The following is a 23407-nucleotide window of genomic DNA, read 5'->3' as shown; positions in this document are numbered from 1 at the left end:
GCTTAACTTCCCACTTTATCTGAAGATGATTATCATTAGGCACAAATATATATGTGTGTAAAAGCCATTATATACATACTTCTATGTAATGTGCTATTGTCTCCAGAGACTTTTCCCTCCAAAGAGCCGCCTCAACTCTGACCTAGAGCAGAGACTCTTCTTTCCTTCGGAGGGCCGCCTCAAGTCTGGTCCAGACCAGAGACCCTCTATCTCTGGAGTGCCGCCCTCTTTTATCCTCCCAGAGAATGGGCGAGGGATAATGCAAGGGCTTCTGGGAAAAATTACTTCAACCAATGAACTTGCTCCTCCCCAGGAGTTTACAGATAAAACTCCCAGTAAAGGCCGGAACTAGAGAATTGTTAAGTACTTAGCACTTAGTAAAAACCTAATATCTCATTATCTCATTAGCACTTAGTAAGAACCTAACACTTCTACTTATCAGTTCTTTCTCCAAATGCAGATAGTATCTTCCTTCATGTATCTTTTATAGTTAATTTGGATATTTATAATAGTCAAAATGATTTGGTCACTCAAAGTTATTCTTTAAATTATATGTTATTACATACAACATTCGATTGATTCTGCTTATTTCATGCTTCATTATTTCATGCAAATCTACCCATGTTTTCTAAGATCATCAAGTCCACAATTTCTTAAAGCACAGTAGTATTCCATCACAATCATATACCACAACTTGTTCAGACATTTTCCAATTGATGGATAGACCTACATTTTCCAGTTCTCTGTTACTATAAAGACACTTTAAATATTTTAAAGCATTTAGATTCCTTTCCTTTTCTAGTAGTCATCTTGAGAAAAAGACATTCAATTTCTGGGTCAATAGATATCATTTTAATAAAATTTTGAGCATAATTCCAGATTACTTTCCAAAATGGTTGGATCAGTTCACATTTTCACTAACAATATGAATTACTGTCCCAATTTGTTCCACATCTTCTTCAACATTTGTCACTTTCTCCTTCAATAATTTTAGCTAATCTGACAAGTGTGTTTTTGTTTTCCTTGTTGCACTTTACACCAAATACCTCTTTTCAATGGGTAGGAAAAGCCTGTGTTTGTCACCATAGGCTGGTTGATGAAGTGCTTAGCCAAGATAGGGGAAAGGAGAAGCACTTACTGACCAGAGGAGGGCACCAGAGAGTCTACCCATGAACCTGAAGGTGTGAGTGTCTTCCTAGATAGGGACAAGACACCTTATGTGGTATCTTGTGGACTTTCTATTCTATGCTTACTCCAGAATTTGAATTCTACGATTAAACTAATCTATATCTATCTATCTCTATTGCTTTCTCCATCTGTATTTTTCTGTTATCGTCATTATATATTTCCCAATCTATACTCAAACATTTGGACTGGACCTGTGACTTCATTGATATAGGGAACTTTCTCTATCAATACATATACTCTATCACTTATGGCCATAGAAAAGAGGAGACGAGGTTACAGATGGCCCAATTCAAAGAGTTTAGATACCAAAAAAAGAGAAGAAATATAGAATATATTTCCATATAGTGTATGAATGAATGGATCAAGTAAGTACTTTTTGAGGATAGAAGAAAAATGATCCTCTGTGTTTTCCTTATAGGATCTGTTTTCCCTCTTGTTTTTATCACTTTAGCATAATTTTCTTTGATTATTTCTTGCATTTTTGTGTCAAGGTTCTTTTTTTGGTCACAGTTTTCAGGTTGCCCACTTATTCTTATGTTTTTTCTTCTTGTCTATTCTCCAGGTCAGTTGTTTTTCCTATGTTTTACATTATCTTCCATTTGTTCATTTCTTATACTTTGTTTTGTTATTTTTTAGTCTCTTATACCTTCACTGGTTTCCCTTTACTCAATTCTAATTTTCAAAGAATCATTTTCTGCTTTCTGAGAAAGGAAGTTTCAAGGGAGCACATACAGAAAAGGGGGATTTTGGATAGCTGTAGAAGAACCAGCTTTGGGTAAAAGGTCAAAGGAGACAGAAGAGAAAAAAGAGAAAGGAAAAAGAGAGACCTGGTTCAGTCTCAGCTCTGCCATTTACTACCTGTGTTTGTGACCTTGAGTAAACTTTCTGGATCCCATTTACTTCCTGTGTTTGTGACTTTGAACAAACTTTCTGGCTCTCCTTTCTTTAATCTGTAACCCTATTAGCTATACTGGATGAACTCTAAGGACTTTTCTAGCTCTTAACTTATGATCTACGTTTAATTTAACAAATATTTTTTCTAGTGTCAACTAGATCCAAGATTAAAATGCAGTACAATTTTCCCTTATTTCTTGAATCAGACTGTAAGCTCTTAGGAGTCTGGGAGAGTGTCTTATGCCTAATTCACAGTATAGTACTTTAGAAAGAGCTTTGTAAATATTATAGGACAAATATAAATACAACCCTTCTAGAACATAAGGCCCTACAGAATACAGGGAAGATCTGCTCAAAAAATACTTGTTGGCTAGTTTGAATCTAGCTTCTGGTACATAACAGCTGTGTAACCCTGACAAATCACTCAACCTTTTTTCAGCCTGTTTCCTCACCTGAAAAATGGGGTTAATAGCACCTGCATGTCACCTAAGGGTTGAAAGTAGTAGACAAAGCACTGCTCCTGGAGTCTCAGGAGGTCACAATCTGTCTGTCTCAGCTTCCTCAACTATAAAAAGGGAATAATACTAACACTTATCTTACAGGGTTGATGTGAGCATCATATAAGTAATATTTGTAAAATGCTTATCACATTGTCTAGCACATAGATCTTTAATAAATTAATCCTTTCTTCCTTATTCTTTTCCTTCTATCCTCATGAGAACCAAATGAAATATCATACATATTACAGCTTTAAAGCTTTTATAAGTTTTATATAATAACGTATTATAATATTTTATAATTATGGTTATTACGTTTTCAGGTCTACACCTGCTCTGAAACTTAAGAGTGCATCCTTGAGTACTGAAGTAAGTATCCCAACAGTTAGGTGGTGCAGTGGATAGACAGATGGGGGCGGGGTTGGTTTGAGGAAGACCTGATTTCAAATATGACCTCAGATATTAACTCAGATACTAACTTGTTTGTCTTAGTTTCCTCAATTGTAAAATGAGGAGAGCAATAGCATCTATCTCTGGGGTTGTGAAGGTCAATCGAGGTGATATTTATAAGATTCTGAGCTGTGCTTGGCACATAAGTACTATATAAGTGTTAACTATTACTGTTATTAATGCGAATATCTGTAAGGCTCTTTGAAACTTCAGGTGCTATATTTCAGTTACTATTAATGTAATTATTACTGAGGCTCAGCAGGCTGCGCTTTTTTGCACAACTCTTGCAGCGACTTTCTGCAGGGCCAGGGGACAACCTCCTGCTTTGGGCGTGGTTTCCTAACTCCTGCCAGGCTGCAGAGGTCCAACTACCTCACGGCCCCTTTTCTGGGCCATCGCAGCCTTTTGATAGGGTCAGGATTAGGGTGGGGCTGGAAGCGGCTTTCTATTGGTGGAGAGGAGAAGGCGGGGAAGGGGTGTGTCCTAGCGTTTCCGCCATTCGGCTCTCGTTTCAGTCTGGAGAAGCCCCTGGGGCTTGCTAGGGTTGGGTGGAAAGGGAGTGTGGGGGGGGAATGGGGCGGGGCGGGACGGGACGGGACGGGTTTGACCTTCCTTCACTAGGCTTGGGTCCAAGCTTTCTTTTCTCCTCCTCTTCCTCCTCTCCCAGTTCTCTGGCGCTTGTGGCCCTCCTCTCTCATGCAGATCAGGTGATCCTCGCTGGTCACCGCCCCTGCCGCGTGACGGACCCACGCCCGGCGCCCCTTCCAGAGCTGCGGGGTCGTCATGGCTGCCATCGGGGAGGGCTGTAGCGTGGCCCGCCTGATGGGATTCCGAGGGAACGGGGCCCTGGCTCGCCTCCTGCCGCTCCGCGACGCTGCCGGCGGAGACGGTGAGAGGCAGGGGAGGGGAGAGGAGGCGGAGAAAGGGGATGCAGCTGGAGGGAGCCGAGGGGAGCAGGGCTGGTCCGTCATCTGTGACGGAAGCCCTACGGAACGCCCCAGGTGCCTTCCAGGCTTCACTTCCCTGTCCCCCACCGGGGGACTGTGATCTTGACGGGTCACTTACTTTTTTGGGCCGCAAATGAAAACTTTGGCCTAAATCGGGGGTTCTTAACCGGGCGTCCCCGGACTATCCGAGGACTTGGATGGGAAAAAATTGCGGTATAATTGGTTTTTCTGTAAGTATGTGTGAACGCACGCACATACATATATGTACACACATACACACTAGAAATACACATAAACACATACAGTACATATGCAATGGCTTATACATATGTAAATGTATGCAAATTTTAATTACATATTATGCACATTTTATATAACTATACAAATGTGTATATATACATATATACACACACATATATATACATACACACACATTCACACACACACACATATATACATATATATATATATATATATGTAAATGCATAGTGTAATGCTAGGGGAACCAGGTGACACAGTATTGGGGCTGAAGTTAGAAAGATGAGTCTTCCTGAACTCAAATCCAGCCTCAGATACTTATTAGCTTGTGACCTTGGGCAAATTATTTAACCCTGTTTGCTTTAGTTTCCTCATCTGCAAAATGAGGTAAAGAAGAAAATGGCAAATCACTCTAGTATCTTTGCTTTAAAAAAACCCCAAATGGGGTCACTAGAGTTGGGCACAACTGAAAATGACTCAACAGCAACAATTCACATATTTGTATGAATACACACACACACATACACACACACACACACACACACACACACACACACACACACACACACACACACATATATATACACATAATTTCAGGCATTAAGAACATTCTGAGAAGGGGTCCTTAGGTTTTACTAGACTGCCATTAGGTCCTTGACACCATAAAAGTCAATTACTTATCTAAAAGATTTTCAACATGCCTTTTCTTCAGAACTAAAATTTTATGAATGTATCCAACCTACTAGTTTTTAAATGGGAGTGGTTGTGGTGACTCAGCTGAAGCAGAAGTTAGGCCCAGATGGATTATAGATTGAGCTGGAAAAGACTTTAGAGATTGAATTAAACCCCTTCATTTACTGACGACTTTTCAATCTTCAGCACAGAGCCTTGCACATAATAAACTCTTCATAAATGTTGACTCCAGTAGGTGCCAAATGAATGTGTAATTGTTGAATAAGTAACATCATTATCTAGCGTCAACAAGAACAGTTTAATCTGACTATAATTGTCTGCCAATGATATTTTTTGAAGCTAGAAGTCAATTTGAAAGAAAGGAAAAAGCTTAGCCTTTTTCATTTTATGGAAGGGCTGAGAAATTTGTTTCAATGGATTATGTGTTTAAGCTAAATAGTTCTGATTTTAATTTATTTCTTATAGTTTGGTTTAGTGTCCTTTTCCCCATTTACTAGTTTTTGAAATTTGAATTATAAAAGTTTATGTGAAATCCAGTGATAAATTGCTTCTATTAATAGAAATTCAGTACTAAGTTATTTTTATTCTGAATTGTTTCACACTCATATATCAACTCATGTTGGTAGTGATGCCTTTTAAGTTGTATACTTTTATGTTTCCAAAAGTTTTTTTATTTACGATTTTTAATCACACATTGTATATTTCAAAGATATCAAAATGTATAACAAAGGTGTCATTAATGTAATTGTTTATGTCCAGAGATAACAAGGGAACTACTGATTGCTGGACTTATTCTTGCCTTTCTCCCATTAGTCATCATTTACTCTTAGAGGCCCATAGTATCTATTTTATTCCTAGGAACCTTGGATGAATGGACAGGGATATACAGAATAGCAAGAAAAGGAATAAGGTAAGGTAGTGTTAAGTTAGACAAAGAAAGAAAAATTAAAGTAGAGTGGAATGAAAAAATACCTTTATTGAGAGGGACATCACAATGGCATTATCCTAATTTGTTTCTCCTATAGTTTTTTGAAAGAAAAATGGTTACATTAAAACTGAAAAAGAGGTTAACAAAAGTGCTTTTTATATATTTATATATCTCCTCATCTGTAGCCTGGCAGAAGATGGTTTTGAGTTTTAAAAGAAATTTATTTCTTTTAAATGGAAACCATCAAATGTATGTAATTATTACCATGCAATTAAACTTTTAACTATGATTATTAAACATTTTAAAATGGGATAATATTATAAAAGAAATATTGCAGAAAAATACCAGACCTACAAGAAAAAGCAAAGTTTGAAATGTTTTGCTACTAATATTATCTTTAAAGCACAAGGTGGAACTAGTGATAGTCCTATTACAGAAGATAAACTATAAAACCATACTTTTGGGAGAATAAAGGGAGATAATTAAGAAGGTTTTTAAAAATTGTTTTGGCAGAGCTACTGAATAACTATTGTACTCATTTCTTCTTAACAGACATATTTTTAATTCAGGCTTCTACTTCTCTTGAGAAATTAAAAGTCCTTTGTGAAGAAGATGAAGAAAATGTGAATCCATCAATTCTTATAAAGCTTTACACACAGGTAGATTAATTTGTTAAAATAAACTTCTTGTGTAATGGGGGTGGTGGGTATGTATGTATGTATTCAAGTGTTAGATAAAGCTAGTTAATTGGTCAAAATTTATGTTTCATTTTGCTTGTTGAAGTGCTCTTATTATATGGAAATATTTGTTCTTTACATTTTTTATTATTAATTTATATAATTATATATATATATGCATATATATATATACACATAATTTATAATATAATTATAACATTTTTTGACAGTACGTATGCATAGGTAATTTTTTACAACATTATCCCTTGCACTCCCTTCTGTTCCGAATTTTCCCCTCCTTCCCTCCACCCCTCCCCTAGATGGCAGGCATATGGAAATATTTGTTAAGTATTTTCTAGGTAAGATGGGAATTGATGTGGGAAATGAACAAAAAGATAATTTCTAGCACTTTTTGTTGAATGGAGAGAAGGAGGTTAAAGACAGTTTTGTTCTGCCCCCCCAAAAAAAACAAACCCTCAGACCCTCAAAGCATAGGACCTGGCTTTACTCCTCCTCCTCCTCCTCCTCCTCCTCCTCCTCCTTCTCTTCCTCCTCCTCTTCCTCTTCCTCTTCCTCCTCCTCCTCCTCCTCCTCCTCCTCCTCCTCCTCCTCCTCCTCCTCCTCCTCCTCCTCCTCCTCCTCCTCCTCCTTCTCTTCCTCCTCCTCTTCCTCTTCCTCCTCCTCCTTTTAAAATTATAACTTTTTTATTGACAGAACATATGCCTGGGTAATTTTTTTTACAACATTATCCCTTGCACTCACTTCTGTTCCGACTTTTCCCTTTCCTCTCTCCACCTCCTCCCCTAGATGGCAAGCAGTCTTATATAGTATATTCTAGATACAATATATGTGTGCAGAACCGAACAGTAGTGGCACAGGGAGAATTGGATTCAGAAGGTAAAAATAACCTGGGAAGAAAAACAAAAATGCAAACAGTTAACACTCTTTTCCCAGTGTTCCTTTTCTGGGTATAGGTGATTCTGTCCATCATTGATCAATTGGAACTGAATTAGATCTTCTCTCTTTGTTGAAGATAACCACTTTCATCAGAATATATCCTTATATAGTATCGTTGTTGAATATATCCTTATATAGTATTGTTGATAATACTCTTTGATAATTTTTCAGTTATTACTTTCTACAGTTGATATTTATATGAATCCTATTCTTCATTAGATTAAATGTCCAGAGATGGAGAGACCACTTGAGTTCATATCTTGCCCAGTGCAATCAGTGCTTATACATGATAGGAACTGAATATTGTTAAACTGAATTTTTTTCTTTTTCTTTTTTTTTTTTTTTTGGTCAAAGTTCTTTTCTTTTCTTTCTTTCTTTCTTTCTTTTTTTTTTTTTTAATTATAGCTTTTTATTTACAAGATATATGCATGGGTAATTTTTCAGCATTAACACTTGCAAAAACTTTTGTTCCAACTTTTTCCCTCCTCCCCACCCCTTCCCCCAGATGGCAGGTTGACCAGGTATACATGTTAAATATTAAACTGAATTTTTTATGGACTAAGTCTTATTTCTCAGGAAATTCAAAAGGGGCTTACATAGTTGCTTTAGGGAGAAATTATAACTGTATTATTACTTTCCCTAAAAAGGATAGAAAAGATTATGTAATATGAAATGGATGGTTTTGATTACAAAATCTCTGCCTAATATGTTAGCTCCATTTGTTTTTGCTTGTTAGTTTCTCCTTATCAGTTACCAACTCATATTGTATATCACATATTTAGAAAAATCATCTCTTTGAGTTTGAATTCCCTAATTAAATACCTTCTTCCCATTCCATTCCCCTCCTATTTCTGCAGGCTATATTGGATATGACATATTATGAAGAGAATAAGCTGGTAGATGAAGATTTTCCAGAAGACACTTCTTTACCAAAAGTAAAGGAGTTAATCACTATTCTTTCAGAACCAGAAGTTGCAGTTAAAGAAACTAATATGCATGCAAAAGTGAGTATAGAGCTACTTTGAACCATATTGAAACATGGATAATCCTTAACTTTTATTATTCTTATCCCTATGTTATGTATTATATCTTGAGTAAAGATTGAATAGGAAGACCGTATCAGATCTCAAATTATACTGCAGAACAATATTTATCAAAATGACTTGTTGATAGTTAAAATGCAGAGAGGTTGGTCAGCAGAGCTTATTAGATTCATAACATATAAAAGCAAACAAAAACAGTAGTAGAGTATTGTATAAACTCATAGAAACCAGTTATTATTTTTTTATTAATTTTATAATTATAAAAATTTTTTGACAGCATATATGCATGAATAATTTTTTTTTATAACATTATCCCTTGTATTCATTTTTCCAAATTTTCCCCTCCCTCCCTCTACTCCCTCCCCTAGATCCCATACGTATTAAATGTGTAACAGTATAACCTAGATATAATATATGTGTGTAAATCCAATTTTCTTGTTGCACTTTTAAGAATTGGATTCTGAAGGTATAAGTAACCTGGGTAGAAAGACAGTAGTGCTAACAGTTTACATTCAATTCCCAGTGTTCCTTTTCTGGGTGTAGTGGTTTCTGTCCATCATTGATCAACTGGAAGTGAGTTGGATCTTCTTTATGTGAAGATATCCACTTCCATCATAATATATCTTCATACAAGATATCCACTTCCATCATAATACATCTTCATACTGTATTGTTGAAGTGTATAGTGATCTTCTGGTTCTGCTCATTTCACTCAGCATCAGTAGAGCCCAGTTATTATGATAATTCAATATTTGACAAAAATTACTCAGAAAAATGTCTGGCAAAAATTAAGTCTAAATTAACATTTCACTCCAAGATAAGTTCCAAATCAATACATGATTTAGACCAATGCTCTTATAAAGAAATTAGAGGAACAAGGAAAAAACTTTTTCTGATCTTGAGATAGGATTACTCTCCCTGAAAAAGGATAGAAAAGATTATAGAATATAAATGGATGATTTTGATTACATCAAATTAAAATCTTTTTATACATACAAAATCAATCCAATTTAAATTAGAAGGGGAACAAGCAATGGGGGGGAGGGAGGAAAACCTACTTAGGAAGTTATTCTGACAAAGTTATTCTAGCTAAGATATATAAAGACCTGATTGAAATTTGTAAGACTTGGAGGCTTACTGTAATAGATCAGTGGTCAAAGTATGTGAAAAGGTAATTTTCAAAGGAAGAGATCCAAGGTAGCAAAAAACCATATGAAAAATGTTCTAAATCAATAATTGAGAAATGAACATTGTAACGACTCTGAAATTTCACCTCATTACTCATCAAATTGGCAAAGATGGTAAAAGAGGAAAATGACAAATATTGGAGGCACAACAGTACACTGATAATGGAGCTGCAGATCATTTTGAAAGAAATTAGAAATTGCTCAAAGAGTCATGATAGCATATATACCCTTTAACTCAGCAAAACCGCTAGTAGGCCTATACCTCAAAGAATGAGGAAAATGACCCATATATAAAAATATTTATAGCCATCATTTTTGTAACAATAAAAAACTGGAAACTAAGGGGTTGACCACTTACTGAGAATGGGTAAACAAAGTATGATGTATGAATGTAGCTAAAGTTTATAAAGACATTAAATATGAAGAATTAGATGATGTCAGAGGAATTGGGAATAATAATAGGTAACTTTTATATCATGCTTTAAAGTTAGCAAAAGACACACACACATACACACATACATACATGCATACTTTTATCAATGCAGTGACAAAGCATTCCAGAGAACAGAGCTGAAGCACTATGCCCACCTCCTACCAGAGAAATGATGGCTTTACAAAATACAAAGTGAGACATATATTTTTAGACATGGCCAACAGAGGAATTTGTTTGGCTTGAAAATTATTTCTTGTAGGGGTTTTATTTTAAACTTATTTTAATTATTTGGCAGGGGAATAGGGAGAAGAGAAAATAAGTTTGTTAACCAAAAAAAATTAAGTTAAATTTTAAAAAATGTAAAATGTTAAGAAAAACAAAATTTTATTGCAACCTGATTATGCAAGTTTCTCATTTTTATATTTTACATATTTTAGAATATTAGTAAAACAAAAATGCATTAGAACCATTTAAAAATTTTTTTAAATATGATTATTATTTTGCAAAATTTAGTATTCTTTATTTTCTCACAAAGAATGCTAATTAGTGGTTTTCTTTCTTAATATCACTTTATTGAATGTCTTTTTATAGCTAACATAAAAATATCTTGCTTTAAGAAAATCCTAAAGAAAATTCATCTATTATAGAAACCTAAATTCATAAAACTATTAGGGAGTGACATTCTAATACCATCACAAGGATTGTTCATATTAGATTTTTTTAAACTTGCTGTTTAAAAATCATACATCTAGAGCTAGAAAGGATTTCAGATACTGTTGAGTACAATTCTCATTTTATAGATGAAGAAACAAAGTAGTGAAGGGATTTGTTCATGGTCACTTATTTAGTATCTGAGGCTGAATTTGAACCCCAGGGTTTTTTTTGTTTTGTTTTGTTTTTGTTTTGTTTGTTTGTTTTTAGATTGATAAATAAAAGGTTTATTGTAGGAATTTGGAAGGAAAGCTCAGTTAGAAAGACGCCAGGGCCAAAGGTGGCTGTTGGATGGGTAGGAACCCTTACATGGCTGGAAGAATACCATCTGTTGGCTGGGAGGGCTCCTGCAATGAGGGAGTTCTGGCTCACCTCTTTTATACCCAAAAGATTGTGGGCAGTTCCAAGTTCTGGTGGGCTTTTCAGTTAGCTCAGATCAAGTGAGGGCTGGGGGAAGCTGAGCTGATGGGGGCTGGGCCCGAATATTCAAAGGGTGCCTTTGACCAGGATTTGTGAATCAAGGTCAGTCATGGAACCCGGGTTTTTCTGATACTAAATCCAATAGTCTATCCACTAAGTCATACTGCCTCTCAGGTTTCATTTAAAATAGATTTATTTTAAAAAATTTGCCCTCAAGCTTTTTTGATTACATATTTCATTTCATGTTTCATTACTTTATTTCAGAGGAACTGAAATAAATAAATAATGATATATTTCAGTGGAATAAATAAATAATGATAACATGCTACATTTTAGGCAAGAGATGAGTTCCTGCAAAGTTGAGTATAATTGAAGACACAGAAGTGTATTTTAAATTTTTAAGGTTGTATTTCCAACTTCATTGCACAGAGTTATCATTCTATTCTATACAGTTCTTTAGGAAAATGCTTATATTAATGATGTTTTCCCAATTAATATTTCAAAGGAAAAGAGGAATGTATGGAAATAGAACAAATACTGTTCCTACTTTTAGATCAGAGATGATCCATTCTTCTAGACCTCTTGCTCTATCACTTATAGGTTTTTCTCAAAATATTTCAAGCCCCAAAGTATTTCATTGACAAATTAGGTTGGGAAAAAGCTATCTTAGAAGAACTTAATGTAAATATTTTAGTAAGAATAATTCTTCTTTAAAGTGAATGAGTACTCCATATTTTACCATTGTGCAAAATGCATTTTTTTTTGTATGTTTAACACTATGAGGTACAAGTGTTGATGTAAAATTTGGTTGATTAAAAAAAAAATTGTAAGCCATGTGAAAATTAAAATTTCTTCATTCCATAATTTTTTCTTTTAGCACTCTGATATGCTTGGCCCAGAACTACTAGAATGCCTTTATTGGAGAAGAGGAGCTTTACTCTATATGTATTGCCATACTGTCACAGCAAGAGAAGAGTGGCAGTCAACAAATACAGCTGTGCTTAAAAAGGTAAAAAGCTGTCTGTCATTATGGATATATTGTATGGTATTGATTATAGGTTTCAAGAACACTTCTTTTTTTTTTTTCTATTATAAGTAAAATGTATTAATCTTTATGCCTATATTTAGTCAGACCCAAACATGTTTGACTAAATAAGATTTATCGACTTTTACAGTCCTTTTTTAGTGGTTCTAACAAAAGAAAAGAAGAAATGGATACTATAACAATCAGGATTTAGATTGGCAATAAATAACAATTTTTTGACATTTAAATATCGACATTATTTTTTATGGAGGTTGTGAAGTCTTCCCCTTGGAATGCATTTTTTAGTCTGGATAGGTCATATGTGGAGGGAGAAGGATAGTCAAGGAACTTTATTTGATGATCTCAATGTCTCTTTGAGTTCTAGGATTGGGTGGTTTTGTTAATTTACGGAATGTGCCAAGTGTTATTGTAACAAACAAAACCATTTCCTGAGTACTTGATGTTTTGATGGCTAATACCATCAAATATTTATGTAATTGCTATATATATTTAGAAGCAATTATCAGGAAAGGATCTGACCTAGCAATAATCCAGAAAGTCAATATTCAACAGAGCTAGGTCTTGCTGGGTGTAGTCTTTTTGTTAATGGAAGCATTAACTTTTTTTTTTTCTTAATAATTGCCATGGCTAGTTTTATGTTATTATATCATGGACATTTTGAGTAGTGATAAAATGACTTTATGCCATTAAAATGAGCATGAACCACCAAAGTTAATGTCTAAAATTTTTGTGACTTGGCATGTAACGTATAATTTTTTACTTTACTTTAGTGCCTCACTGATGGAGTCAATTACTTGCTGCAGATGTTTGACTTTCGATGCCCTCCTCAACTGAATGAAGATGTTTCTTTTCAAGACATGGATACAGCAAAGTTACTTAGTGAAGGTAGCGTGATCTTTATGTGTTTATTTAAAATTTTAAAATTCTATGTATATTGCATTTTTGGATATTATTGGGAGCCAGATATATAAAATTATGCTTAGGTAAAAGTGACTAGATGCCAAAATATTTTTTTCTTAGAATTTAACTGAAGGTGAGAGATTTCTCATAATGTTAGAAATCTATGAAATTAGTATTATTTTTAAATTTCTTTTTAGATCATACATGAATGTTCTCTTTTTGTTTTTTTACATTTTTTTATAAGTCATATTGGGAGAGAAAAATCAGAGCAAAAGGGAAAAACCATGAGACAGAAAATAATAAGGTAAAAACAGTATGCTTCTATCTGCATTCAATCTCTCTCTCTCTGGAAGCAGATAGAAAATCTGTGATAGTATAAGCAACAGTTCTCTTCAGTTGTGAGAACTACATATTTAGATCAGATTTGGAATGGAATTTCCCATTGAAGAACAGAAAACAGAATGAATTAGATTCCTTTTAAACTAACTTTAATAAGTGATTTTTATAATAACCATAGCTCACATATACATAGAACTTTAAGGGCTTCAAAGCATTGCCGCATCACACTGTGGTAAGGCTCCTGGTGCTGGCTGCATCCTTTTGTTAATAGATGAGCAGAGTGAGGCTCAGCATTCACCATTAGTTCTTAAAATGCTGCTATACAAATTGTGAATTTGGAGTAATATTTAATAAATTGTATCTTTCAAACTATTGGCAGTTCTCTGCAAGACATGACAAGTTTTTATAATTAGACTTTGTTGACCTTCATTTCAAGTGAATGATTATTCCGTGATTTATCATTGTATAAAAATAGATTTTCATATTTTCAGCTTGTCTAAATTAAGATTCCCATGAACTATCCCATTATTTATTCTGATGAAGTTAAAATTCGTGGCTTTAAAAAAATTGGCTTTGGTTTAAAGTGAAGAGGCTTGTTTCTTCAAAGAATTATGCTAGCATATGATGATTATTAAAGTTCTGCTTTTTATTTACAAGGTACCTTTCATTTACAAAGTTCAAAGTATTAAATTTCATTTGTCTTTTTTATGTCCTATGATTTTAGTTTCTAAATTCCAAAATCTTAAAAGAGATTTTTACCTTTTAAATGCCCTAATTGAAAAAGCATGACTATATACTTTTTCTTTTTTTATCATCTTTTTTTTTGTTTGTTTGTTTTTTTTGTTTTGGCTTTTTAAAAATTTTATTAAAGTTTTTTATTTACAAAACATATACATAGGCAATTTTTCCCCCTCCCCTGAGGCTGGGGTTAGTTGACTTGCCCAGGGTCACACAGCTAGGAAGTGTTAAGTGTCTGAGACCATATTTGAACTTGGGTCCTCCTGAATTCAGGTCTGGTACTCTATCCACTACGCCACCTAGCTGCCCCAACATGGGTAATTTTTCAACATTGACTGTTGCAAAACCTTCTGTTCTAAATTTTTCTCTCCTCCTCCCACTCCCTCCCCTAGATGGCAGGTACAACTATACTTTTTCAAAATGATTATATTCCTTTAATCTTTATTAAGTACCTTTATACTTTTTACAGAAAAATTATATAACAGACACTAAATGTGTGACTAGGAATAGTCATTTAACTTCCACATAAGTGAGAATATCCTGCCTATCTAAATGTATGGCAAAGTAAGGTATTTTCTTTGACTGTACTTTAGTTCCTTTGTCTCTGGCAATGATGAAGTCATAAATCTTTCACATTTGTTGCCTCTAAATAGTTGATTCAGCTTATAGGGCCTACATCTTTATTCCTTCTCAGTCATTTATATACTTTAGAGTTCCCACTCCTCTCCCAGCTGTGCCACTGTCATGTTTCTGAACTCTGAAAATTCCCTTCAGCCATACTTCTGCATCCTTCCATCTTCATTTTCTTCACTCTTCATAAGCATGTTCTTCAACCTAACCTCAACTTCTAATCACCCTGGAATTTTCTTTTCTCTTTGTTCATCACTCCTTTTCTGTTCTTACATTCCTTTCTTTACCTTATTGATTCTGTATCTAACAGGTTAGCTATGCACTATATTCTCTACTGTAAGACCCTCTCTCCCCCCCAATGCCTGTTCATTCCCTGTCAGTTCACAGTCCTCAGTCATCTGATCTACCTTCCCCTTGAATTGCTAATAGGAAGAAGTCACTCTGCTTATGAAGATTACGTGTACTGGTGCTTATCTCATTTGAGTCCTCTGTGCTTCATAAAGATCCTTTTATTCTTCCCTGATGGATTCTCTACTGTTTTCATTGTAGTGTCTATTCTAAACCTGTTTCTTAAATACTTTTTTCATCCTATTCAGTAAGTATAGTCTTTCCTCCCATTTGTTACCATCTCTATAATCTCTCCTAGTTTAATCCCTCTATACCTCCTTTCCTTTGGTTTAATTTCTTAGAAAGAAGTGGCCTTCCTTGTCCAGGCTCTCTTCTCTGCATTATCATATATTTTTCCTCTAATTGATTGCCCAGTCATTCCTTTTTTCATCATCAGTCACTCCATTTTTATTGGTTCCTTCTTTGCCCCTATAGAGACTGCCTATCTGACAAATACTTCTTCCTTTCCATATCCCTTTCCATGCCGTCCTCTATGAAGCCTTCCCACTCCCCTCAGTTATTAGTGCTCTCTGTTCAAATTATCATTTATTACTCATCTCTGTATACATTTTGTCTCTTCAGTAGAATATAAACAGAGAGCAGAGACTAATCTGTTTTTGTTTTATACCCCTAGTATCTTTCTTTGTGCTTTTCTGCATAGTTGATACTTAAAAAAACATTTATTGAATAAATTTATTATAATTTTTCTCATAATTCATCAAATCTTAATTATTAATGACAGATAAATTATACTTGAAAACTTGATCTAGATTTAGTGATTGGGATATTCTGGTCATTTAGAAACTTGTTTTTGTTTCATCAACTTTATATTTCTAAATGTTTTAATGCCTTTTACTGTTATAAACAGTAATGTGTAGAAAAACTTTTTTTTTTTCCTTAAGTCTTGGAATGTTTTAAAGTCATGATTTTGAGCATCTATGAATTGCATAATGTGTTGCAGAAAAAGATTTATGATCTTGGGCTAAACTTTGTATATTTTGGAAATTTTATAAAAATGTATATCTCTGACAGTTTGTTGTATTATGACATAACATTTTCCAAAAATGAAATATAGAGAAAAGAATGTCATTTAACTAAGTGTTTTGATTGATCAAATTGTGATTATGTGAAGTTTTTTGTATTATAGAATCTTTAAAGGAAATATTAAATAATTTAATTTTATTATTATAATCTCAACTTAAATGAATTTTTTAGGTGTGTTCAGTGACACGCATTTGCTGGCCATGATGTACAGTGGAGAAATGTGTTATTGGGGACTGAAGTATTGTGTAAATGAAGATCCAGAAAATTGTGACATAGACATTAATGGACCTGGGACAAGCAGCACTTCACTTGAAGAATCCTTGGATTTTCGAGAAATAGGAGAAAAAATTTTAAGAAAGTACATATCTATTTGTGAAGGACCCTTGAAAGGACAGTCATGGAATACAACAAATGCAAAACAAATACTAGATTTCTTCCAACATTGTCATCACTAGTCCATTTTAATCTGTGCTAATTTTTTTCTTTTTCCACAAAGATACTTTTTTTTCCCCCAAGGACTCTGGGAAAAAAACAAAACAAAAAAAAAAAACTTGCTTATTTTGAAGTAATGTAATTTTAACTCACATTATACAATGCAGGACGATTATAGTTTTTATCTGTTAAGCTATAAATATCATTGATTTTTAAAAAATTTTAAACTTCTAAAATAATACCTCAAATGACAATTTGATTATATAAATGAATTGTTGAATATTTCTAACTTCTAAAAGAGACTTCAGTATACCCTGAATTTTAATGGGAAAGCTTCCAAATACCTCATGGTTAAGAATCTGATAGTAACTTATTTAGTTATTTGAGGGTATGGTAAGTTTTCTGTCCATTCCTTCCCATTCCTTTTTACCAAAACCCACTTCTTCCTTACTTTTTGTAGTTGGGTTGAAGTTGCCACCATCTTTCTAGATGGTCAGGTTCATAACCTTATAGGCCATCAATTATTCTTCTTTTTCCCTTATTGCTACCAATGGATAAATTGATCAGGGAGAATAAGCACTTTTGGTGTGAGGACACTTGCCAAGCTCTTTTGCAGAATGTTCATCTACTTTTGGTGTCTGTCTATCACCCAACTCTCATCTCTGACTCTAGGAAGCTGTAGCATACTTTATGGCCACCTCCTAGTAAAACCATCCAGGCCAAAGGGGCCAGATCAGGGGGAGCATAACAAGCCCCAAACTGCTTGGCCTGTTGGTGAGTTAGGGCAATGTCCCCCCAAAGTACAAGAAGTCTGTGTTGATGGGCCAATGAGGACATTTTGTCCCAGTGGCATCAGGTGGCTGATGCAGGTGCTTCAATCTTTACATTAAAGATGTCAAGATAATGCATGGCACCCCAGACCATTGCCAGTTATCCTGCCTTGCTTTTTGTCATTGAACTTTGATGATTAGAAGAGAGTGAGACTGATGATGACTTTGTACAACTCTGCCTCACTTAAATCCATTTCACACTGGAGTCAAGACATCCTGTGATATCACTGGTTCTCTTTGAAAATGAAGGATAAACAAAATAGCATCAATTGCCAGGTCATATTGGTTCTACCTTCACAATATATCTATCTTTTTTCCATTTCCTTAATAGACTATGCTCCAACCAAATTGGTTAATTGACTTCACAAATTTATTGATGTTTGTGTCCTTCTACTATGCTTTCTCACAAACTTATTGATGTTCCATGTCCTTCTAATATGCTTTCTTAGCTTTTAAAAAATTATTTATTTCATCCCAAACTTGACAAATGCCAGCAGATATGAACATTTCCATATGCAAAGAACAGAAAACAAGATTGCATATGAAATCATAAACCTTTTTTATATCCCACTTATTTACTTTTTTAAAGCATATGATATATTCACATGTTAAAATCTGTCTTGTTTATTAGTGTCTCCTTTTGAACATTCATCTTTCTCTTCATTGATTCTATCTGTTTTTTGCCATCATTGTAACTAGCTTTTTCTCTATTTCAAATATAAGTATAAATCTTCCCCCCCCCAAAAAAAAAATTCTATCAACCCTTTCTTGTAATAAGTGTAGTGAATCAAAACAGATTCACATACAGACTATGTTAAAAAGTAATATGTATATCATTTTGTTCCTTTAATTCATCACTTTTCTCTTAGAAAGTAGGAGACATACTTCCTTACTGTATGGAGTTTTGGTTATTATATTGCTCAGCGTTCTTAAGGCTTTCAAAGTCATTTTTCTTTAGGATATTATAGTAATATAAATTGTTCTGGTTTTGCTCATTTCATTCTGTAGCAGTTCGTATAAACCTTCCTGATTTCTCTGAACTTACTCTTTTTTTCATTTTTTTGATACAATTATGTCCTTAAACCAGAATTTGTTCATCTATACCCCCTTAGTTTATCACATCCCTTTAGTTTCCACTTCTTTACTATAACAAAAATTGCTGCTATAAATATGGGTCCTTTCCTATATTTGATGTTTTTGAAACGTATGACTAATAGTGATACCATTGGGTCAAAGGAAGTTTAATTGAAGTATAATTTTAAATTGCTTTCAAACTCTGTCTCAGGACTTTTATATAACATACTCCTGTAACTAGAAATGCCCTGCTTCCCTAATCCATCTTCTAGAAACCTCTTTTTTTTCTCCTGGGGTCAGTTAAGGGACCATCATTTACATAAAATCTATTTTAATGTTTTCTCTCCTTCCCCACCCTCTTGGTTTTTGATGCTCTTGATTTTTTTTTGGTTTACCTTATATATGTGTGTGTGTGTGTGTGTGTGTGTGTGTGTGTGTGTATTTGTGTGTGTTTGTGTGTAGGTATAAATGTTACATACTTATAGGAGAATATAATAAGCTTGAAGGCAGGACTGTTTTATGTCTTTATCCTCAGTATTTAATATAATGCCTTGTACATATTAGGTGTTTAATAAATGTTTATTGATTTGAATTTTGAGAGTTTGTTCATCTTTTTTAGTAAACTTTGCCATCTTTATTACTGTGAGAGTTCATCAAGTGATTATTTTGATTATAGCAGGCACACTAAAAGATTTAAATCTTACCATTGTCATTGATTAAATATGGCCTCTTGGCCAAGTTTTAAATTTTCTGAACCTTGTTTCTGTGACTGTAAAGTAGAAACACTACTACCTGACTACCTATCTCATAGTTGTGAAGCAGAGTGAGATAGTAAAATTTGATGTAAGGAGGCATTATTATAATAACAATTGTCATTCTATAAGAACAAAATAGCTTTCTTCCCAGTGTGGCTATGTGAGAAATGTGTAGTTTTGTTGAGGAAACAGTAAAGGCTGAAAATCAGGTTGTCCAGTTTTTCATTAATTAGCTTGTATGTGACAAAACTTTAAACAAATTCAAATTTGTATTTTCTGGGTTTATTCATCTACCTATTTATTTATTTATTTATTTATTTATTCATTCATTCATTCATTTATTTATTTATGTGTTTGTTTGTTTGTTTGTTTTTACCAATGAGAAAGATAGCAGAAGTGGACTTGTTTCCAGATTACACATGCAATAAATGGGGAGGACCCTAAACTTCCAATCTCTAAGAAGGGACTGTCGGTGTTTTAGGAATCTCCTCTGCCATGGGGTCTTCTGACAAATAGTCAGACAAATATTCCTGTAACTAAGAGGGACCTTATGGCACATTTACAATTCTTGTATAGCAGAGAACTACTGTGTGATTTTTTAATTACAGTGGGTGGGTATCTCTGCTTCCACCCCCCACCCCACCCCCATTTGATCCATCTTCCATTTGGCTTCTCAATTCATATTCCTAAAACATGTCTGATTGTGTCACTCTACTACCCAATTTGCCATCTTCCTGTTGCCCTTAGGATAAAATAGAAACTTCTCTATTTTAAAGAGTTCTTCACAATCTTGTCTTTCCAGGTTTGGGGCACATCATGTTCTATATATTCTACCTTTGTTCTGGTCAGAATAACCTAGCTGCTCTCCTCTGCATACAGAACTTCAAGACCTAGCTCAGTGTCTGCACAAGTTATTTCTCCCAGTCTTACTATCTCTGCCTTAGAGTATCCTTAGCTTCCATCAAGATTGCTCAAGTTTCAACTCACATAGCCCAGCTTCTTAAACTGTGGGTCATGACCCCATATGGCATCTTGTAACTGAATGTGGAGGTTGTGAAATTTTGATTCATTATCAGTAAATATTTTACATTTTATTTTATTTTATATACATATATACTCAGGATCATGTAAAAATTTCTTGGGTGAAAAAGGGTCTAAGAGTGGAAAAAGCTTGGGAAGCATTGTTCTATAGAAAGCCTATTCTGATTTGCCGTTCATCTCTAGTGTCCATCAAAAGCAATATGGTAGTATACAATAACAAAATTATGTGATGATCATCTGTGATGGACTTGGCTCTTTTCAACAATGTGAATTCCATGACAATTCTAATAGACTTAAGATAGAAAATGCCTTCCGACCAGAGAGAAATTAAAAGAGACTGAATGCGGAATAGTATTTTCACCTTTTTTTTTTCTTTCTCATGTTTTTTTTCCCCTTTTAGTCTGATTTTTCTTTCACAACAGGACAAATATGGAAATATGTTTAAAAGGATTGTATATATTTAACCTATATTAGATTGCTTACTGTGTTGGGGAGGGAGGAAGTAAGAGTGAGGGAGAAAAATATTTTACACAAAGTCTTACAAAAATGAATGTTGAAAATTATCTTTTTACATGTATTTGGAAAAACAAAATATCACTGAGAAAAACATTTAGTTTTTATATATATATATATATTTATATATTTTATTTCTATTTAAGTATGTGTATAATGTGTTTTCTCCTTCCTGCTTCCATCCCCATCCCCCAGTAAAATATCACCTCTTTGAGGACTGGTATTGTTTGTTTTCTGTCTTTGTATTGCCACTTAGAAAAGTGGCATGTATGTAATAACACTTAAATGAATGCTCATTGATTGAATGAAGGAATGAGTTGCTATTTAGGACTTAGGAGGCAATATGATTCATCAATCATTTATTAAATGCTTTGCTCTATGCCAGACACACTATGGTGATGTGTCTACAATTATAGGCTATTATTAATTCTGAAGTATCAAGAATTACAAAAGAATAAATTAACAATGACTTTATCTGCTTGGAGTTTGCCAATTTATAAGTACTTTACTTTTGAGAACTCTGATAGAATGTAAATACAAGGAGGGCAGGGACATTTTCCATTTTTGTCTTTGTATACCAAGTTCCTAGCCCTGTACCTATCTTGTAGGTACCAAATAAATGCTTGTTGAATGAATGATTGATTGATCTAAATTTATACCTTGCTTTGTCTTCATTTAATAGTATTTCTAGTTCTTCCCTTTACAAATTTGTGTCTTTGGGGCAAATTAAATCAGTTAACCTCTACTCTCAGTTTCTACAACTGCAAAACGAAAGTTTTGAACTAGTTGATCTGTAGCTCTAAAGTGAGAGGCTCCAATAATTCTATTTTAAACCATGGTTCTTGATACAATTATTTACTATCTTTAATGATTTACTGTCATCTTCCTGCTACACCACTCTGCCTTCCTTGTGTAATTTCATTACTTGATTTTTAACCACTCAGCTTTCCTTATATAATTTCCTTTAAGCTGGGGAAAGAATGTGTGCTATGCTGATTGTTGGGAGTTTATCATATATAATTAGCTCCAAATCACCCAATCATAATTCATCTGCCTTCTCTCTACCTGCTTACATTTTTCTTTGGGCACAATTATTAAAACAAAAAGAAGTATCTTATATTCCAAATACTGTGTTAGGTCCTGATGATTAATATTACCAAGAATAAAGTCATTTCTACTAATTACATCTTAATTGGGGGAGGGGAGCAACTATATATAGAAATATACACAGCATAAATACATAAAGTTTATAAATACAAATATATACAAAGTACTTTGGGAGATAAGAGCACTAGGAATTTGGGAAAAGCTTCCTGTTTGGGTAGACATGAAGGAACAGAGAGAAGGTAGATTTTACTGAATCACAAAAATGCAGGATGGTGAGTTGATAATGTGTGATGAAAATTGAAAAGCTAGATTAGAGTCTTGTTGAGTAGAGCTTTACAAGTTAAACATAATAGTATATATAATATATATATATATAGTACATAATAGTAGAGGCAGTATGAAATTATTGGATTTGGTTGAATAGAGTAATCAAACATTGAAGAGTGGTGAGAGACTTGAGGACGGGGAGGTAAAAAATGAGGCTGTTACATAACAGGCAAGGGGTAGGCAGGGAATTGCTGAACTAAGGGGATAGGTGAAGATAGAAAAGATTTGGCATTGAGTGAATGTTTGGGGTTACAGAACTATTGTCCATGTGCATTTGTAGAGGTAGTTTCCTCACCAGGAACCAGTAAAATCACAGATATTTACAAGGAACCATGTTGGGGCTATTCCTGCCCCACTTTTTCCCAAGAGAGTATAGTCTAAGCACAGAAGTAGCTTTTCAAGAGGATACTAGCTGTGCATATTTTTACTCCTCTGCTTGAAAGTAGATGGCTGAATTACATAGAAGTCTTTTTGACCCTTATTTAATTTACTATTCATTGTCAATAAAAAAGGGATTTCAGTATAGTTCTTTGGTTAGCATGTGGAGGAATTATTTTCCTCTTTTCAAATTTGGTCTCCCTATCTTATCCAAGCTAGAAATGTAGCAGCCACTAAGGGGTCAAATCCCCCTACTGATTAGCAAGAAAGCCTTTGACCTGCTTCATTTCCTACTTGGATGGCTCCTTAGGCAGCCAGGTAGCTTTCTGTTCTCCTTGGGGTGAGGGTGAAGGGGTCTTATTCAGCCCCCATCAAGATCATATTGTTAATCAGATGAGAGGGCCAAAATTAGAACCCAGATCTTGATTCCAAGTGCAACAGAGTGTTTCATTACATCTACCAATGAAGATCAACTTTCCCGAATTTTTCTTTTTTTCTTTTTCTTTTCTTTTTAAACTTATTATATCTTTTTATTTACAAGATACATGCATGGGCAATTCTATAGCATTGACAATTGCCAAACC

The 23407-nt window shown here is 34.2% G+C and overlaps 1 protein-coding gene across 1 annotated transcript; it reads left to right on the top strand.

The window, feature by feature from the left end:
• Window positions 1–3666: 3666 nt before the first annotated feature.
• RIMOC1 (RAB7A interacting MON1-CCZ1 complex subunit 1) lies at window positions 3667–21646 on the top strand. Its single transcript, XM_074282585.1, has 6 exons — window positions 3667–3918; window positions 6408–6514; window positions 8347–8493; window positions 12161–12292; window positions 13099–13213; window positions 16538–21646. Exons 1-6 carry the CDS (start codon window positions 3813–3815, stop codon window positions 16819–16821), a joined length of 891 nt encoding a protein of 296 aa, XP_074138686.1. The 5' UTR covers window positions 3667–3812; the 3' UTR covers window positions 16822–21646.
• The last annotated feature ends 1761 nt before the right edge of the window (window positions 21647–23407 follow it).

This window comes from Sminthopsis crassicaudata, chromosome 1, assembly GCF_048593235.1.
Source record: "Sminthopsis crassicaudata isolate SCR6 chromosome 1, ASM4859323v1, whole genome shotgun sequence".
Classification (NCBI taxonomy): domain Eukaryota; kingdom Metazoa; phylum Chordata; class Mammalia; order Dasyuromorphia; family Dasyuridae; genus Sminthopsis; species Sminthopsis crassicaudata.
This window is presented reverse-complemented; position numbering and strand designations above follow the sequence as displayed.

Coding starts and splice junctions, on each gene's coding strand:
- RIMOC1 (XM_074282585.1), top strand. CDS start 3,813: ATGGCTGCCATCGGGGAGGGCTGTAGCGTGGCCCGCCTGATGGGATTC. Junction 8,494..12,160: donor AAACTAATATGCATGCAAAA/GTGAGTATAGAG, acceptor TTTTTCTTTTAG/CACTCTGATATGCTTGGCCC. Junction 13,214..16,537: donor AGCAAAGTTACTTAGTGAAG/GTAGCGTGATCT, acceptor TGAATTTTTTAG/GTGTGTTCAGTGACACGCAT.